Consider the following 14,680-nt stretch of genomic DNA (forward strand, 5'->3'; position numbering starts at 1 on the left):
GCCTGACAAATGCAATTTACAAAGATGGTGCTATTTACTGCTCTGCTATACTAAATAATACTGTCTAGAGTATTTTTTAGTGAGATGATGTGTACAAATGAATGGTATGTAGTAGGTCTTTAATAAATTGTTGTTCCTCCATGATCACCCATCACCCTTGGAACTTGAGAGGTTTCCCCATTTCCCATCTTGCCCTCTCTAGAAAGCCAGGCAAAGGGCAGGAATGAGAAGCAGTAGTGACAAAGGTGGCCTTGGGGCAGGAGTTTTGGCCCTCCCCCATTAGTGTCCATCTGACGTATGAAAGTTTAAACATGCAAGATGCAATTTTCAAGCCCTGTCATCACCAGTTTCTATCCCTAATCCACCTACTGCCCCTCCCTCCATGGAAATTCTGGAGTCTCATATCTGACCAACAATAGGCTGACCTTTCTCTAGTCCAGACAGAGGCAAAGGGCCAGCCCTGGTCCTACTTAACCTGAACACAGTTCAAAAGTGTTTCCTTGCCCTGCAAGAGACATCAACTTCTCAATATTGGGTGTATAGTAGTACAATCATTGTAATAGGAATAAATATACTGCTCCTTCTTAGTTGTGTTTTTTCAGAGAACTTTCAAGCCTGACCCTCTCAAGTCACATGTAACTGCTGCTCCACTTTTTATATGGTAGCATGATTATAGGTTTTCATATATATGACTGTCAGGTACTGTTAGGAAAAGCTTCCTAGAGGAAGTGAAAAAATCTGAGACCTAAAAGACTAGCATGATCTCTAAAAGGAGAGAGAGACTGGTGATTTCAAGGAACATAAAGTAGTTCAGAGATATGATGAAATGGAGTTGTGGGGGTAGGCTGGTTAAGGTTGTCTTGGTAGAGCCTGAGCAAACTTTTAAAGACCTAGAAAATGTAGGCTTTCTCCTTGGGGCAATTGAAAAACATTTAGCAAGGAAATGAAATGACATTTGTATCCAGCTTCCCTTCCCTACACCTTTTTAATTAGTGAAATTAATATTTTATTTATTTATTTATTTATTTATTTGACAGAGAGAGCGATCACAAGTAGGCAGAGAGGCAGTCAGAGAGAGAGGAGGAAATGGGCTCCCTGCTGAGCAGAGAGCCCAATGTGGGCCTCAATCCCAGGACCCTGGGACCATGACCTGAGCTGAAGGCAGAGGCTTTAACCCACCCAGGCGCCCGTGAAATTAATCTCTTTCCAAGAACCATATTTACATTCTCAATTTCATCCACCCATCAGAAAACTCTCCAAGAAAAAAGTTGCTTGAGGTAGGAAGAACTGGGGAGCCACTCAACAGTCTCCCACCCCAGCTCTACCTCTAGGCAGAACCTCGCCTAGAATAGCTGAGGTTTCTACTTTGTGTGTGTGTTCCTGGAGAAGATTATTCCAAATTTTGTCGTGGGTGTGTGTCCCTCCTCTTCCCATACCAACCCAGCTACTATCTCACGGTTTTACCTGCCCATCGGGGTTTTGGAAGGCAAAGAAATGAAAGGAGGAAGGTAAAGCAAGCTTAGAAGTGGGAGGAAGTGTGACTTAGACTGCTACGTGTAAGAATTCGCAAGTGTTTACAGAAGACTCCTCAAAATTAAGAGGCTTATCTGTCAGCTTCCAAATCAATAACGGATGAATTTGGGCGGAAGATTCTTGGGCTGGGGGAGAAGAGCATGGTCTGATTAGAGGTGTACGTAAATTTAAGGTCCCGCTTCAGCGCTGACCGGCAATGCCTGGCAATGCCGATGAAGCAGTGCCCGTAGCCTTCTCTTCATGAAATCTCAGAATATCTCTGGAGGGTAGCGGTACCGGAGAAAAGAGGTCTGGTACGGAAGGAATCCACTTGTCGGTGATAACACATCCACCTCGCAGCGGCAAAGCAAGAACACCGGGCGCGTTGCCGACCCGCAAGTCAGTCCTTCCTTTGACCCGGAACAGCAGCGAGAGCCGCCTCTGCGCCCAATGCCCACGTGCCGGCAACAGCGGCCACGTGGGGCTCTGCGGAAACGCCTTCGCAAAGATTTGTCCCCTGCGCTGCCCAGTAGAAAGGAAGGCCCGGGAAGAGCACTGGAGGAAACGGTACCGGCTAAAGGCCCGGCTCGCGCGAGTCTGGGACTGCTGAGGGGCGGGGCAGGAGGCGGGGCTCTGCGCCGGCCGCGGGCAGGGGGCGGAGCCGGGGGCTCAGAGAGGTGGGCTTTGGGCCGCAGTGGGGAGCCGCTTCCTTGTTTCCGACACTCCTCGGCTTCCGCCTTAGAGCATAAACCGGCCCGGCCGGCCCCTGGGTCGTCATGGAGTCCACGCTGGGCGCGGGCATCGCGATGGCCGAGGCACTGCAAAACCAACTGCCTTGGTTGGAGAACGTGTGGCTCTGGGTCACCTTTCTGGGCGATCCCAAGAGCCTCTTTCTGTTCTACTTCCCCGCGGCCTACTACGCTTCCCGCCGCGTGGGCATCGCAGTGCTCTGGATCAGCCTCATCACCGAGTGGCTCAACCTCGTCTTCAAGTGGTGAGACAGCGAAGCCCTCGGCGCCCTGGCCCCCCAACCCCTAGGGCCCTGAGTCCTGGGCAAGCCCTGATCTCTCTAAGCAGGTGCCTTAAAGGCTCGGACATCCCCCGCCAACCCGCCCCACTGAACCCATAGCCTTAAGACCTCCTGTCCCCTACCCCGTGTCCCCTGACTTTTTTCCTTTGAGCATCACTGTGCATCTTGGCCTCAGACCTCAGAGTCCCCATGTTACTCATTAAACCCGTATTTCTCAAACAGGCCTGACCGAGAAATCACCTAAGAGGCGCCTTTAGAATGCTGTACCTCATCCCACTTCAGACATACAGACTTAGAAATTTCAGGGAAAGGGTTGGGAATCTGTATTTTAAGAAGAGGCTAGGGCAGCTTAAGTAGCAAAAAGTCCTGCTTCTCAGCTCACGCTTTCATTCATCTAGTCATTCATTTATTTGACATAGTTGCTAAGAAGCATGCTTTGTGCCAGGCTTCACAATAGCTGCTAAGGTGCTGGAGAATTAAGGTGCATTTCCTGGACCGGGACCAGCAGCTTGGGAAGCCCTGGCAAACTTGCTAGAAGTGCAAGATCTCAAGCCCCAGGCCAGAGCTACTGAATCAGAATCTGCATTTTATCAAACACCTCAGGTAATTGGAGTGCCTAGTAAGACTTGAAAAGCACTGCCTCCCAGGGAACACTTGCTCCTTCCTTTTCTCCTCCGTTTACTAGTGGGCTCCTCACACAGACTTAGAAGCTGGGAATCCCAGGCAAGTGTGTGGGGCCCCCAGGGCTTATCTCTTGGTGCCACCTGTTCTCTCAAGGGTGAAGAGGGGAGCTATGCCTCCCGCTGGGTGTGAGCTGCTCCTCCCCATTCACCTCACCCCCTGTTGTCTGATGCCTTGCCTGGGGGAGGGGAGTTCAGAGGAGACATTTGAACAGGCTGGAATGACTTGCTGAAAAACAAAATAGGAGTTACCCTCCCCTCCACTCTTCTCTGCAAGAGTTTCATCCCTCCTGAAAAGGAAAAAGCAACGGTCTCACCATTTCCTTTTTGCCTAATTGCCTTTGCTTTGTGCTCTCTCTCTGCTCAGAGTCTCTGTGAGCTCTGTTGGGTAGACACATTCAGTGCTCCTCCCCCACGTGACAAAGCCCTTGTTCATTTCCTAAGTGTGTTTGGAGCACCTGGTGTGTGAACCTGGTGGCAAGGAGAGGCAGCTCCCTTTCTCGTGTCCCTCCCCAGCAGCATCTTTTCTGGTCTGCCATCTTTTCTCTTTCTGGCCCCAGCAGCATAGCCTCTTCTGTGTGCTGTTTCCCAGGGTCCAGCGAAGCACCTGCCAGGCCAGGGGAACTTGAGCTTTTGGTCCTCCTTGTTCCTTCTCAGTTTCCTCTGTCCATTTCCCTTTCCCGGTTTCAAACACCGGAGACCCACCTAAAGAGTTCACATGTAGGTAATTGAGGCTGGAATTTGGGGAATAGGAAGAGGGAGAAATAGGAGCATGAGTAGGGGTCTGGGAGCAAAAGAGGCAGGTCGCAGGCTCGCTAGGAGTGAGAAGAGTAGGGCTGGCCTTGCAGTGGGGTAAGAATGAAACTAATGAACATTTCTGAGTGTGCACTTGCACACATGTGCACACACATGGTCTCTTGTCTCCTCATCACTTCTTTAAAAATAGCGTGCATTCTCTTCCAAAGTTAAAAAAAAAAAATCACTGCAAGGTAATGCACAGAATTGGACTCCCCTGCAGACTCCACCATGCAGGCCTTCCAAAAACATCTTTTTGCTCCCTGTCTGTTCCCCTGGCTGCATGTGCGTGTAATGTCATCTTGCATCTGTTCTCTTCTAGGTTTCTGTTTGGAGACAGGCCCTTTTGGTGGGTCCATGAGTCTGGGTACTACAGCCAGGCCCCAGCCCAGGTTCACCAGTTCCCCTCTTCTTGTGAAACTGGTCCAGGTGGGAAGCCCCAAACCTCCCTGTCCTGGTGTGGTTAGGGTTTGGTGAGTGTTTCAGAGTGCTTTTTAGCCATGGTGGCCTACCCAGACACCCAGCCCCTCTGTTACTGATCCAGAGAACAAAGAGAGCCCGGGAAGACTGAGTTGAATTCTGGGAGGAGAGCGCCCAGGCCAGAGTGCAGCTAACCACCCTGTTTTGAGTAGAGCCAAGAGATACAGGGCAAAGCAGAAACCTGAGTGCAGTGGGCTCAGGCAGCGGTGAAGTAGGCTGCAGGGCCGAGGGAGCCTGGACCAAGGTGGGGCGGGGTTAGGGGCAGCGGTGGGGGTGAGGGGGACATGTGCAATGGCAACTGCATTCAGCTATCACCAGGGGCTCCTGAGTTCCACGCTCATGCTCTCACCTCAAGCTTCTGGATCCCCTGGCAGGCAGCCCTTCTGGACACTGCATGATCACAGGAGCCGCCCTCTGGCCCATCATGACGGCCATCTCTTCCCAGCTGGCCACGCGGACCCACAGGTACGCCTCGGCATTGCCTACCATCCCCCCAATCTCTGGATCCAAAAAACCCAGCAGCAGGGCAGCCTGGGAGCTGGAGTTCTGGGGGCCTTGGGGTATTTGGTCAAACCATGAAGTGCTTGAGTGCTGGGGGAAGCCGAGCTGTGTATGGACACCCCCTGAACTGTTTGCTTTTCTTTGTAGCCACTGGGTAAGGATGATACCCAGCCTGGCTTACTGCACCTTCCTATTGGCGGTCGGCCTGTCCCGGATCTTCCTCTTAGCACATTTCCCTCACCAGGTGTTGGGTGGCTTAATAACTGGTGAGCACCTGGGGCCCCAGGGTGGGCCTGGGGGTGCCTCGGCAGTGGGAGGACCGGTATAGGATCTTCCCTTCGTACAGTGGACCCCAAGGTGCCCTTACAGCTCAGACTATTTTGCCAAGCTGCCCTACAGCTCAGGGGGCTCATATCCCCAAACCCCTTGAAGCTGCTGTTACCCCACTTCTCTAGGTGCTGTCCTGGGCTGGCTCATGACCCCCCGCGTGCCCACGGAGCGGGAGCTAAGCTTCTATGGATTGACCTCACTGGCCCTCTTGCTGGGTGCCAGCCTCATCTATTGGACCCTCTTTACACTGGGCCTGGATCTTTCTTGGTAAGTCCTGCTTTGAAGCTTGGGCAGGCTGGGGCCTGTCCTGCTTCGCCTTTACCTAGCCTTGGTAGGTCCCTGGTTTGCTGTAGCTAAAAGGGGACACGTTCCTTTTCACAAATAGACTCTCCCGGGGTCACAGCAGAACATGGGGGTAGACCCCAAAGGAGCTAAAAGCCATTGGTCCTCATGCTTCGAGGGGAATCTTTCCTGGCAAAGACCCTCCTCCCCATAGGTCCATCAGCCTGGCCTCCAAGTGGTGTGAGCGGCCTGAGTGGGTGCACGTGGATAGCCGGCCCTTTGCCTCCCTGAGCCGTGACTCAGGGGCCGCCCTGGGTCTGGGCATCGCCCTGCATTCTCCCTGCTATGCCCAGGTACGGCGGGCATACTTGGGACATGGCCAGAAGATAGCCTGCCTTGTGCTGGCCATGGGGCTGCTGGGCCCCCTGGACTGGCTGGGCCACCCCCCTCAGATCAGCCTTTTCTACATCTTCAATTTCCTCAAGTACACCCTGTGGCCATGCCTGGTCCTGGCCCTCGTGCCCTGGGTGGTGAATACGTTCAGTGCCCACGAAACACCACCTGTCCGCTCTTCTTGACTTCAAGTGCCTCCTGTTCCCATTTGCATCCCCCACCCCAAAAAGCCAATACTCCGTGATCTCCACACTCCGGAAGGCAGCCCCATTCCCTTTCCAGCTCCCAGCAGGCCTTGCTCATCCTCAGTCTCCCACTGCTCCGTCATCTGGTCTTAGCCCCAGAGAAGGGCCTTCTCTCCTCCCAGAAAGGCTGGTCATCCTGCCTTCCCCCTCTGAGCTCCCAGGGAGCTAAGGCAACATCAAGACCAATGGGCTCCTGTAACACTGTGAGGGGCTCAGAACAGCCCCAATAAAGCCCTTGAACACTTCCGGATTCTTTTCTTGCCTATGCGCACATTTCCACTGATCTTGCCTGTGTGTGTCCAAGTGAGACCCTTGCCAGGCCACCTGTTCTGCACTCCCCACACCCGTTTCCACGGAGACCTTCCGCCTGCGCCCTCTCCCCAGCATCACCACCTAGGCCACAAGAGAGATCCCATGAAATGCTATGGCTAGGTTTGGTGAAACCTCGTCTCTAACCTCTGAGGACAGAGACACTGCTCCCTCCCACCCCAGCCTCTTGTTTCCTAAATTGGCTACTCCAGGGACTGGAGAAAAGCAGAGCAGTTTTTTGGGCCAGGATGGGGAATAAGAACCTCTATTCCATTTGGAAGCCCAGAGAAGAGAGACAACAGCCCCAGAAGGCACTGCCAGAAACAAGTTTATTTACATAAAGACACACAGTGTTAACAGATTACAAAATACTTAACTGAAATCCATATCCAGGGAGACAAAGCAAGGAGTGGGTTTACATGAGAACCAGACCAGCCATGGGGAGAGGGAGGGTTAAGGGCCCGGAGCTGGGGCTCAGCAAGGGGAGGCTTGCTACACTGGGCCTAGCCCCAACCGCATCCCCCAGGAGGATCTAGAACACACTAACAATACACAAGACACAGCACACAATGAGCCAATGGTGGTGGGACTCCTGGCCCTCTCCTAGCTCCCTCAATCCTACTCAGGCCCCCATTAGGATAATAAATATGTAAACAGGTGAGGCCCTCAGGATGGGGTGGAAAGAAATTATGTGTGATGTTGGGAGGAAGAGGGAGGAAGACTCAGCCCCCTGGGAACCGCTTCTCATCTTTGGTTTCCTACAGGCTAGACTGTATTCCCTAGAAGACTTATGAGCTCCCCAACCTCTTAAACAGAGGGCTAGGCTGGGCTCCTGGGAAAGAGAAAGGGTGCTATTCAGTCCCTCCTGGTCTTAGCTCCCTTGGGCTAGTGACCAGCAGAGGAAGCCCAGGAGGAAGGGAAGCTATAGCTGAGGGCAGGTTCCTGGGTTCCTGGGTTCTGGCCTTGCCCCTTCTAGAACCCCTACCCTCACCATCCCTGGGCTTCAGGGTCAAAGGCCCCAGGAGGGAGGTGGGCCACTGACCCTTCTCATGGCCTGCTGGATGGCTGGGGTAATGTGGTCCTGAACAGCAGTGGGTCTCTCACCAGCCTGGAGTCCCCCTGCAGGGATCACCTCCCCCTCCCCAGGCTGTGCCAGCAGAGGGCCAGGGAAGCCAAAAGAGTAAGGCAGAGAGCAGGCCTGGTTCTGCAGCTCCCCCGGTCCCGCAGAACCTAGGAGTCCTGCCCCATCCCATCTCCACTCTGACCCTCTCCAGCCCCTGGGAACGGAAAACAAGCCAGGAGAAGCATGAAGTAAGATTGCCTGGCCCACAGACCACAGGCCCACCTCTTGGGGCAGAAGCCCTCCCCTCAGTGCTGAGGCCAGGAGAAAGGAGGGGAAAGGGGTCTATACGGAGATGGTGACGACAAAGAGGGAAAAGGGTGGGGAATTGCAGGATGGGAGACCACCTCCCTTCCGCTCTGTCTCACACTGTAAAGCAACCTTCCTGATCTTCCCCTGAGGTTGGGAGAGGGAAGGAGGGTGAAATTAAGGCATTTCCCCCCAAGTCAACTGAGGCCAAGGCACCAAACTTACTGTTCCCTGTTCCGTCAGGGAGACCCCAAAGCCAGACGGTACTATCTGGGCCCCCATGCCCACCTTAAACTGGCCCAGGCCCCAAGGAGGAAAAGGATAGCCTGCGGGAAAGTGGGCATGGGACACAACACGGATGAGGGGCTGGAAAGGGCACCCCCGACACACGCCTTACAGGGGAAGCAGACTTCTAGAATGGAGACGTGGGCCACGCTGTGGGAAGTTGGGGGCGAGGCCCAAGACAGCTTAGAGGAGCAGGGGGGCAAGGCTGAGAGACCCACACGGCACACGTTGTTGAATGTGTGACTTTTTGTTTTTAATAGAAAAAATAAACAAAATCACAATGATGAAGCCCAGAGGATTGGGGGCCAGGGTGTCACAGGGCAGGCTCCTGTTCCATGGGCTCCTCTGGCGGCCTGGAGGAACAAGCACAGGGTGATTGAGGGGGGTGGGCACTGAGGTAGGGGCACCAGCTTGGGCAAGGGCAGAAGTCAGAAAGGAAGGTTACCTGGGGCTGTGCTCCCGGGCTGCAGCAGCCTGGGCCTGCTCGGCCCCCACTGACAGCAAGGCCATGGCGCTCACAGTCTCTGCCTCCTCTGTCTCACCTGCCTGAGCCTCCCGCAGAGAACGGCCTAGACCAGCGGCGAACCTCTGGACGCAGCTCCAGTGTTTGCCTGTGGACAAGGGGCAAGCAGGGGTCAGGGAGGACAGAGAGCCCCATACTACATCCCCAGCCCTGGTAGGCCTGTAAGCTTCTGCCCCTTTGGCTGGCTGAGGTCTGAGCCTCATCTCACGCACTCTGGATCTCGATGACTTTCTCTAGCGTGGCCACTGCGTTGATGTTGGGCTTTTGTTGCAAGACTGCCTCATCCAAGGGCTGCAGCTGGAAGGGGAAAGAAGAGAAGGCTCATGGTGGGGAGTGAGCCAGGGTGGAGCCTAGTCCCCTAAACACCCCACATTCGGCCCCAGAGATCTCCCATGACTGGGGCAAACCTAGCTTTCTGGAGGAACCCTGGGTCAGAAAGCCCTCCCTGGCCAGCAGCTGTCTTTAGGACCCAGGAAAACCTTCCCACCTTCTTGATCAGTGTTGCTTGATCAAGAAAGGGGCCCTCCCTTACTAGCCTCTCCCTGGCCCCTCACCCCCACTGCCTCCCTGTACCCCTTACCTCTACACTGAGCAGAGCTGAGACACAGGCCTCAGAGGCATCACAGATGGCGGTCAAGTCGTGGCCTCCCTCCAGGGCCAGCACCACCCGGCCCCCTGCCAGAGTCATCAGCTGCCTGGTCAAGTGGCCAAAGCCTTTAGGGATGGGTAAAGGGAGGAAGAAGAAAGAAAGAAAACAAAACAAACAAAAAAAAACAGGAGAAGGTAAGGAAGAAGAGAAAATAAACACAAGAGGTGGAACAAATAGCAGAAAATAAGATGGCAGATTTAAGCCCCAATACATCTCCATAATGAAATTTAATGTCAATGGACTAAATGCTCCATTAAAGATAAAACAACAGATGAGATTTTTAAAAATTCCAATTATACGTCCCAAGGAGCACCACTGAAACACAAGGGATCAACAAGCTCTATCCCTATGATCTGGGAGGAGACGTACCCTCTGCTACCCCACACCCACCTGCTTGTCCCCAAGTCCAAGACAGGCAGAGGGAGAGTGGGAGGCTCCTGCCAAGATGATTCAAGTCTCAGACCTGCCCCCCAACCCCGCGTCCATCATCCCAGCCTCTGCAGTACCAGTTCCTTCCTGCTCTGTGTCCCCACTCAACCCCCTCCTCACTGCTCCGCAACCTCCCTCCATCCCCCAGCACTCACATCTGGCGGTGACAGAGTAGCCACCCAGTGGAGACAGGTGTCCCTCAACAGCATCAAACCCGGCAGAGACCAGGACCACATCAGGTGAGAACTCGTGGGCAATGGGCATCACCACTGTCCTGCAAGAGGAGAGGGCCCAAGCTGACCCGGGCGGGTGGCTAGGCCAGGCCTCACCTAGCTCTCTTCCCCACCCAGAGACAACCCCCTCCACCCGCACCAAACTGAGTGCCTTCTGCCCCCCCATGGCAGGGCCCAGGGGGCTCCCACCCCGCCCTTGGCCCTTCTCAGTCCCCACCTGAAGGCCGTTAGGTACTCCACGTCTCCGATGGGGGGGTCCACACCTCCCGTCCATGCCACGTTCACATTGTACCCCACGCCCGGCCCTCCGCCAACCTGGCAGCACGGTGGGGGAGGGGTTATTCTTACTGCCTGGGGATCCCAGACATCGCCCCCACCCTCAGCCCTGATTCCAGCCCTTGCTCCACTCACCGCTGCTCTGCATGGAGGGGCAATTGGCCTGTGTGGTCCTCCCACTAGGAGCCCAGACTCCCTGGGGACCCAGCACCACCACAGGCCTCCGGGGCTCCCTGCAGGGTCCTGTTCTGCCACCTCTCCAAGGGGCCCCACGTTTGAGCCCAGGAACCTTACCTCTTCAGGGGCCCCCGAGCCTGGAAAGAAGTTCCCGTTGTCGTAGCGATGCAGGGAGATGTAGAGCACAGAGGGATCATTGTAAAACGCTTGCTGGGTGCCATTGCCGTGGTGAATGTCCTAGTGGGGAGGGATGGAAGCATCAGAAAAAAAAAATCCCAGGCTCTGGCCCCAAAGGTCAAAATTCCACTTGCCCCCCACCTCCACTCTACGGTGAACTCGGGGGGTGCAGCCCATCACTGGCTACAGGGCATCGTGTTCCGTTCACCACGGTATCATCCCATGCTTCTCTACCCGGGGTCCATGGGTCACTGTGCAGACACACAAAGCTGCGGGATACGTATGGTGGACCTGCCTGCAAGCCCATTCCACTCAACAATTGGGAGGAAACATTAGAGCTGGTAAGGAATTGAAAGCAGATACATTCTGATGAACCCAACGTTTCCATGAATTTCTAAGCCAGATCTGGGCTTCAAAGAGATGTCGTCTTTGCTGATGACTGCTCCTGGGTACTTTCCAGTCACCAGGAGTGGTGGGTGCCTTTCCCGCTGCCCTGAGAGGTGGGGTTTGAGAAGCGGTGCCCAGCAGCAGGAACACAAGCGTCAGGCCCAACACCCCAAACTATGTGACTTTGTGGCTATGTCACCCAACAGCTCAGGGTCTCCACTTATAGAAATGCACATCCATACTTGTTTGTACTACTCGATGCAGCCAGGAGCAGTACTGTGTGTCCCAGCAGAGTCCACCCCCCCCCCCCATCAAGAGTGGCTCCGGGACGCCTGGGTGGTGCAGCCTGTTAAATGTCCAAACTCTTAGTTTCAGCTCAGGTCATGATCTCAGGGTCGTGAGATAAGGCCCCGCATGGAGTTTCGTGCTCAGCACAGAGTCGACTTGGGTTTCTCTCTCCCTCTCCCTCCAGACCTGCCCTTCCCAGCAGGCATACACACTCACTCTCTCTAAAACAAATAAATCTTAAAAAAAGAAGAGTGATTCTAGCAATGCTGGTAATGGTCTATACTATTCAAGGTAGAAAACCTTGGTTGCTTGAGGCTACAAGGTGGGGGCCAAGAGGGACGGGGGCTAAAACCAGAGCCCCACGGGAATGGGAGGGCTGGGCAAATGCTCCAGCAGGAAGAGCTGTGGTAAGGCCTCAGGCCCAGCAGTGGTGCGGGCTCCTGAGGAAAAAGGGGCAGTGTCGGGGTGAGGCCCTCCTGAAGGCAGACCCCGACCCCAGCAGCCCACTGCCTACCCAGTCCACGATGAGAACCTTGCTCACGTTCAGCTTCTGCTGCAGGAGTTTGGTTGTGATGGCTACAGAGTTGAAGAAGCAGAAACCCCTGGTGGCCGGGTCGGGGGAGAAAACGGTTGGGGAGGTCAGCTGTAGCAGATGTTTGCTACATCAGCTCAGCTGGGAGGGAAAAGGGAAGGGGGGAGGGCAGTGGGTCTGGCGGGGGCAGAGGGGGCACTCACATGGCTGTTGACTCCTCCGCGTGGTGTCCCGGGGGCCGGATGATGGCAAATCCATTCTGAAGAGGTGCAGACGGAGGGTCAGAGACAACAGACAGACAGGCAAGATGGCCACAGAGAAGGTGGATACAGGAGGAAAAATAAACCAGGCAGGGAAGAGAATCCTCATGCGAGGAACACAGCTGCAGGCCACATGCACCAGTATGCACCATCTCTGACCTCGAGATACCCCTGAGAGCATCAGATGCCCGTGCCTCCTTCCCAGTCCCCACTGGACGCCTCACCTCCCTAGCTGGTCCAGGAGCTAGCACCTCCCCCGCCCCCGACTCCGGCATCCGATAGTTAAGGCACCCAGGGACAGTGCCTTGCTCTAGGGAAAGGCAAAGTTGTCCCTGTCCTCCACCCCTGAGGACCAAGCTAAGGCGGGGCCGTGGCCTTGGGCACACACTCACCTTGAGCTCTCCTGAGGCCACCTTGAAAGCCAGCTCCACCAGGCAGCCCACTGCCATGCGCACAGCACTGGAGGAGTGCATTTCATTCCACACAGTGTCACTGTCCACCTGCGGGGGCAGGAGAGCAGGCTTCAGCGTGCCCCCTGCAGGGGGAGGGCAAGAATGGGGGTGGGCACCTGGACAGTGGGCCCAGCAGCCATGGTGGGCAGGAAAGGCGGGGCAAGAGCTGGGAGAGCCACCCACCCACCCTATTAGCAGGTACCCTACTCACCCCAATGCCCCCACAAGGCAGCACGGCGTACATCTTCTGGCTGATGGGGCCTGCATAGAAGAGGAACAGAGCTACTTGGGAAGCTGGGGCCCGCAGAGGGTGGCGAGCGCCATGCCTGAAAAAGGCGGCCAGACCCAAGCAAAAGATAGGCCTCTGTGGCCTGCACCGGCTGGAAGAGGTCTGTGCTCTATTCTGGGGAGGGGACACCTTACTTCTGGGGCAGATGGCAAGAAGAAAAAGGGGACGATCAGGGAGAAAAGCAGAGCCCTCCCCTATCACTGACCTGCTCCTTTCTACCAGCTGCAGTGCACCCCACCCGTGTGATAGTCTATGTGGACTGGAGACGTGCACCCTAGAGATGGGCAGTGCAGCAAGGGGATGGCCTGTGCCCTAGGGGGCCCACCTCCCTACCCTGACAGTTCCCTATCTCCACAGGGCGGTGGACATAGCCCGGACCCCGCCTGCCGGCTCACCGAGCAGCTTCTTGCTGTCCAGCTTCTGTCGGTTGAGGGGACTGGTCCCATAGAGCAGGGTGTGGTACTCGGAGTGCACCGTCTGGATCTCGTCCAGTGTGGCTTTGCGACCCCGGATCCGCTGCGCGGGGAGAGCAGAAGAGCCCGGTGAGGGGACACGCCGAAGGCCCGGCTCTCCCTGAGGCCCACACCCTCTCTCTGCCCCACAGCCTGGGACGCATGGAGCCACTTTCTGGCCTTCAGAGAATCCAATGGTTTTTGTGAATGTGCGCCCTGACCCCCAGGCGCCCCGGTCCAGGACCGCCCCCAGTCAGCAAAGCAGGCTGCAAGGGAAGGGACAGAAAGGTGGCTGAGGGGACAGACCCTGAGATCAGGGGTTGAACGAAGGATGAAGATGACACAGAGAGAGGCTTCGCGGACGGGGAGACACAAGGGTTTTGGCTGGGTCTGAGCTAGGGGGTGGAAGAAGGAATGGCTCCCTTACCTCACACTTGCTAAGCAGGCCCGTTTCCTGCAGCCGCGACCAGATGCTCTGGATCCGGCCGGCGTGCTCAGGGTGCACGTGTGTGTTCCCACACATGCACTGGTGCTTCAGCATGAACGTGTCGTAGACCACACCTGGGCCGCACACACACCTGTCAGCCCAGCCAGCCGCGGCCACCCTCGGCAGGGCTCCCTTTGCTCCCGCCAGCCCGCCCTGTCCCGGGGACCTCCTCACACCCTGCCCCCCAGCCACCCTGCCCCTCTTATCTCTGCCTGTGGTCCCCTTCACCTGTTACTGCCCCTCAAAAGCCTCCCCGCTCCTCAAGCCACAGCCAAAACCCCCACTGGTTTTGATTTCTGCCCACCATGCTCTCAGCACTGTGCCCCCTCTGGGGCACGGCCTCCTTTTCCCCCTTCTGTCATAGCCCGTGTGTGCCATGCCCCCAACTCCCGACACCCCACTGGTGGGGTCAGACCATCACCGGGCATCTGTGCCCCCTCAGAGCCCAGTCCATTCGGGGACGGACTGAGGCCTCACTTTTGACCTCACAGAGAGGACAGGGCCCAGAGAAGGCCGGAGCCCAACTGAGACAGTAGGTTCTCGGCACCCAGGGACCCAGGGCTTATGGGATGATGGCACAAAAATCCCGTGGTCCCTCAGCCGGTCGTACAAGGCTGGGTAGCCCACACAGGCTCCTGGTACATGCGGGGGGAGGACCACTGGTGTGGCGGGGCTCACCTGTGGTGAAGAGGTGCTTGGCGGGCTGGTCTGGGGGGCTTTTTAGGCCGCCAGGAGCAGCAGGTGAGGACTGGGTGCGGCCCAGGGCCTGGTGGGGCACAGTGGCCAGGCTGAGGGGCGCCTGGAACACCTGAAGTGGTTGCAGCTGCTGGGCGTCGGAGAACACCTGCACAGGAGGAG

The 14,680-nt window shown here is 56.0% G+C and overlaps 2 protein-coding genes across 22 annotated transcripts in view; one reads left to right on the plus strand and one right to left on the minus strand.

The window, feature by feature from the left end:
* Positions 1-1,733: 1,733 nt before the first annotated feature.
* On the plus strand, positions 1,734-6,493 carry G6PC3 (glucose-6-phosphatase catalytic subunit 3). Of its 5 annotated transcripts, none has more exons than XM_082706416.1 (7): positions 1,734-2,079; positions 2,255-2,506; positions 4,340-4,446; positions 4,872-4,962; positions 5,146-5,264; positions 5,454-5,595; positions 5,825-6,493. In XM_082706416.1, exons 2-7 carry the CDS (start codon positions 2,289-2,291, stop codon positions 6,186-6,188), a joined length of 1,041 nt encoding a protein of 346 aa, XP_082562542.1. In that variant the 5' UTR covers positions 1,734-2,079; positions 2,255-2,288; the 3' UTR covers positions 6,189-6,493. The 5 variants fall into 5 exon arrangements, with proteins under 5 accessions (XP_082562542.1, XP_082562543.1, XP_082562545.1 ...); XM_082706418.1 differs by lacking the exon at positions 1,734-2,079 and adding an exon at positions 2,988-3,145 and having other exon boundaries at positions 2,130-2,506; XM_082706417.1 differs by lacking the exon at positions 2,255-2,506 and having other exon boundaries at positions 1,997-2,079.
* Positions 6,494-8,442: 1,949 nt separating this feature from the next.
* HDAC5 (histone deacetylase 5) overlaps positions 8,443-14,680 on the minus strand; it is a 37,277-nt gene continuing 31,039 nt past the window's right edge. For 10 of the 17 annotated variants that reach the window (XM_082706331.1, XM_082706334.1, XM_082706323.1 and 7 more), the window contains 14 exons: positions 14,501-14,666; positions 13,763-13,896; positions 13,279-13,399; positions 12,806-12,855; positions 12,535-12,642; positions 12,086-12,141; positions 11,865-11,952; positions 10,616-10,735; positions 10,263-10,360; positions 9,968-10,086; positions 9,315-9,448; positions 8,947-9,031; positions 8,657-8,822; positions 8,443-8,564 (listed from right to left, as the gene is read on the minus strand). In XM_082706331.1, the coding sequence (XP_082562457.1) occupies positions 8,525-8,564; positions 8,657-8,822; positions 8,947-9,031; positions 9,315-9,448; positions 9,968-10,086; positions 10,263-10,360; positions 10,616-10,735; positions 11,865-11,952; positions 12,086-12,141; positions 12,535-12,642; positions 12,806-12,855; positions 13,279-13,399; positions 13,763-13,896; positions 14,501-14,666 (1,485 nt within the window). In that variant the 3' untranslated portion in view covers positions 8,443-8,524. Of the gene's footprint in view, positions 8,565-8,656; positions 8,823-8,946; positions 9,032-9,314; positions 9,449-9,967; positions 10,087-10,262; positions 10,361-10,615; positions 10,736-11,864; positions 11,953-12,085; positions 12,142-12,534; positions 12,643-12,805; positions 12,856-13,278; positions 13,400-13,762; positions 13,897-14,500; positions 14,670-14,680 lie in introns of all 17 variants that reach the window. The other 7 variants (XM_082706332.1, XM_082706330.1, XM_082706322.1 and 4 more) reach the window with 1 other exon arrangement.

This window comes from Mustela nivalis (genome assembly GCF_964662115.1).
Source record: "Mustela nivalis genome assembly, chromosome: 17".
Taxonomy (NCBI): Eukaryota; Metazoa; Chordata; class Mammalia; order Carnivora; family Mustelidae; genus Mustela; species Mustela nivalis.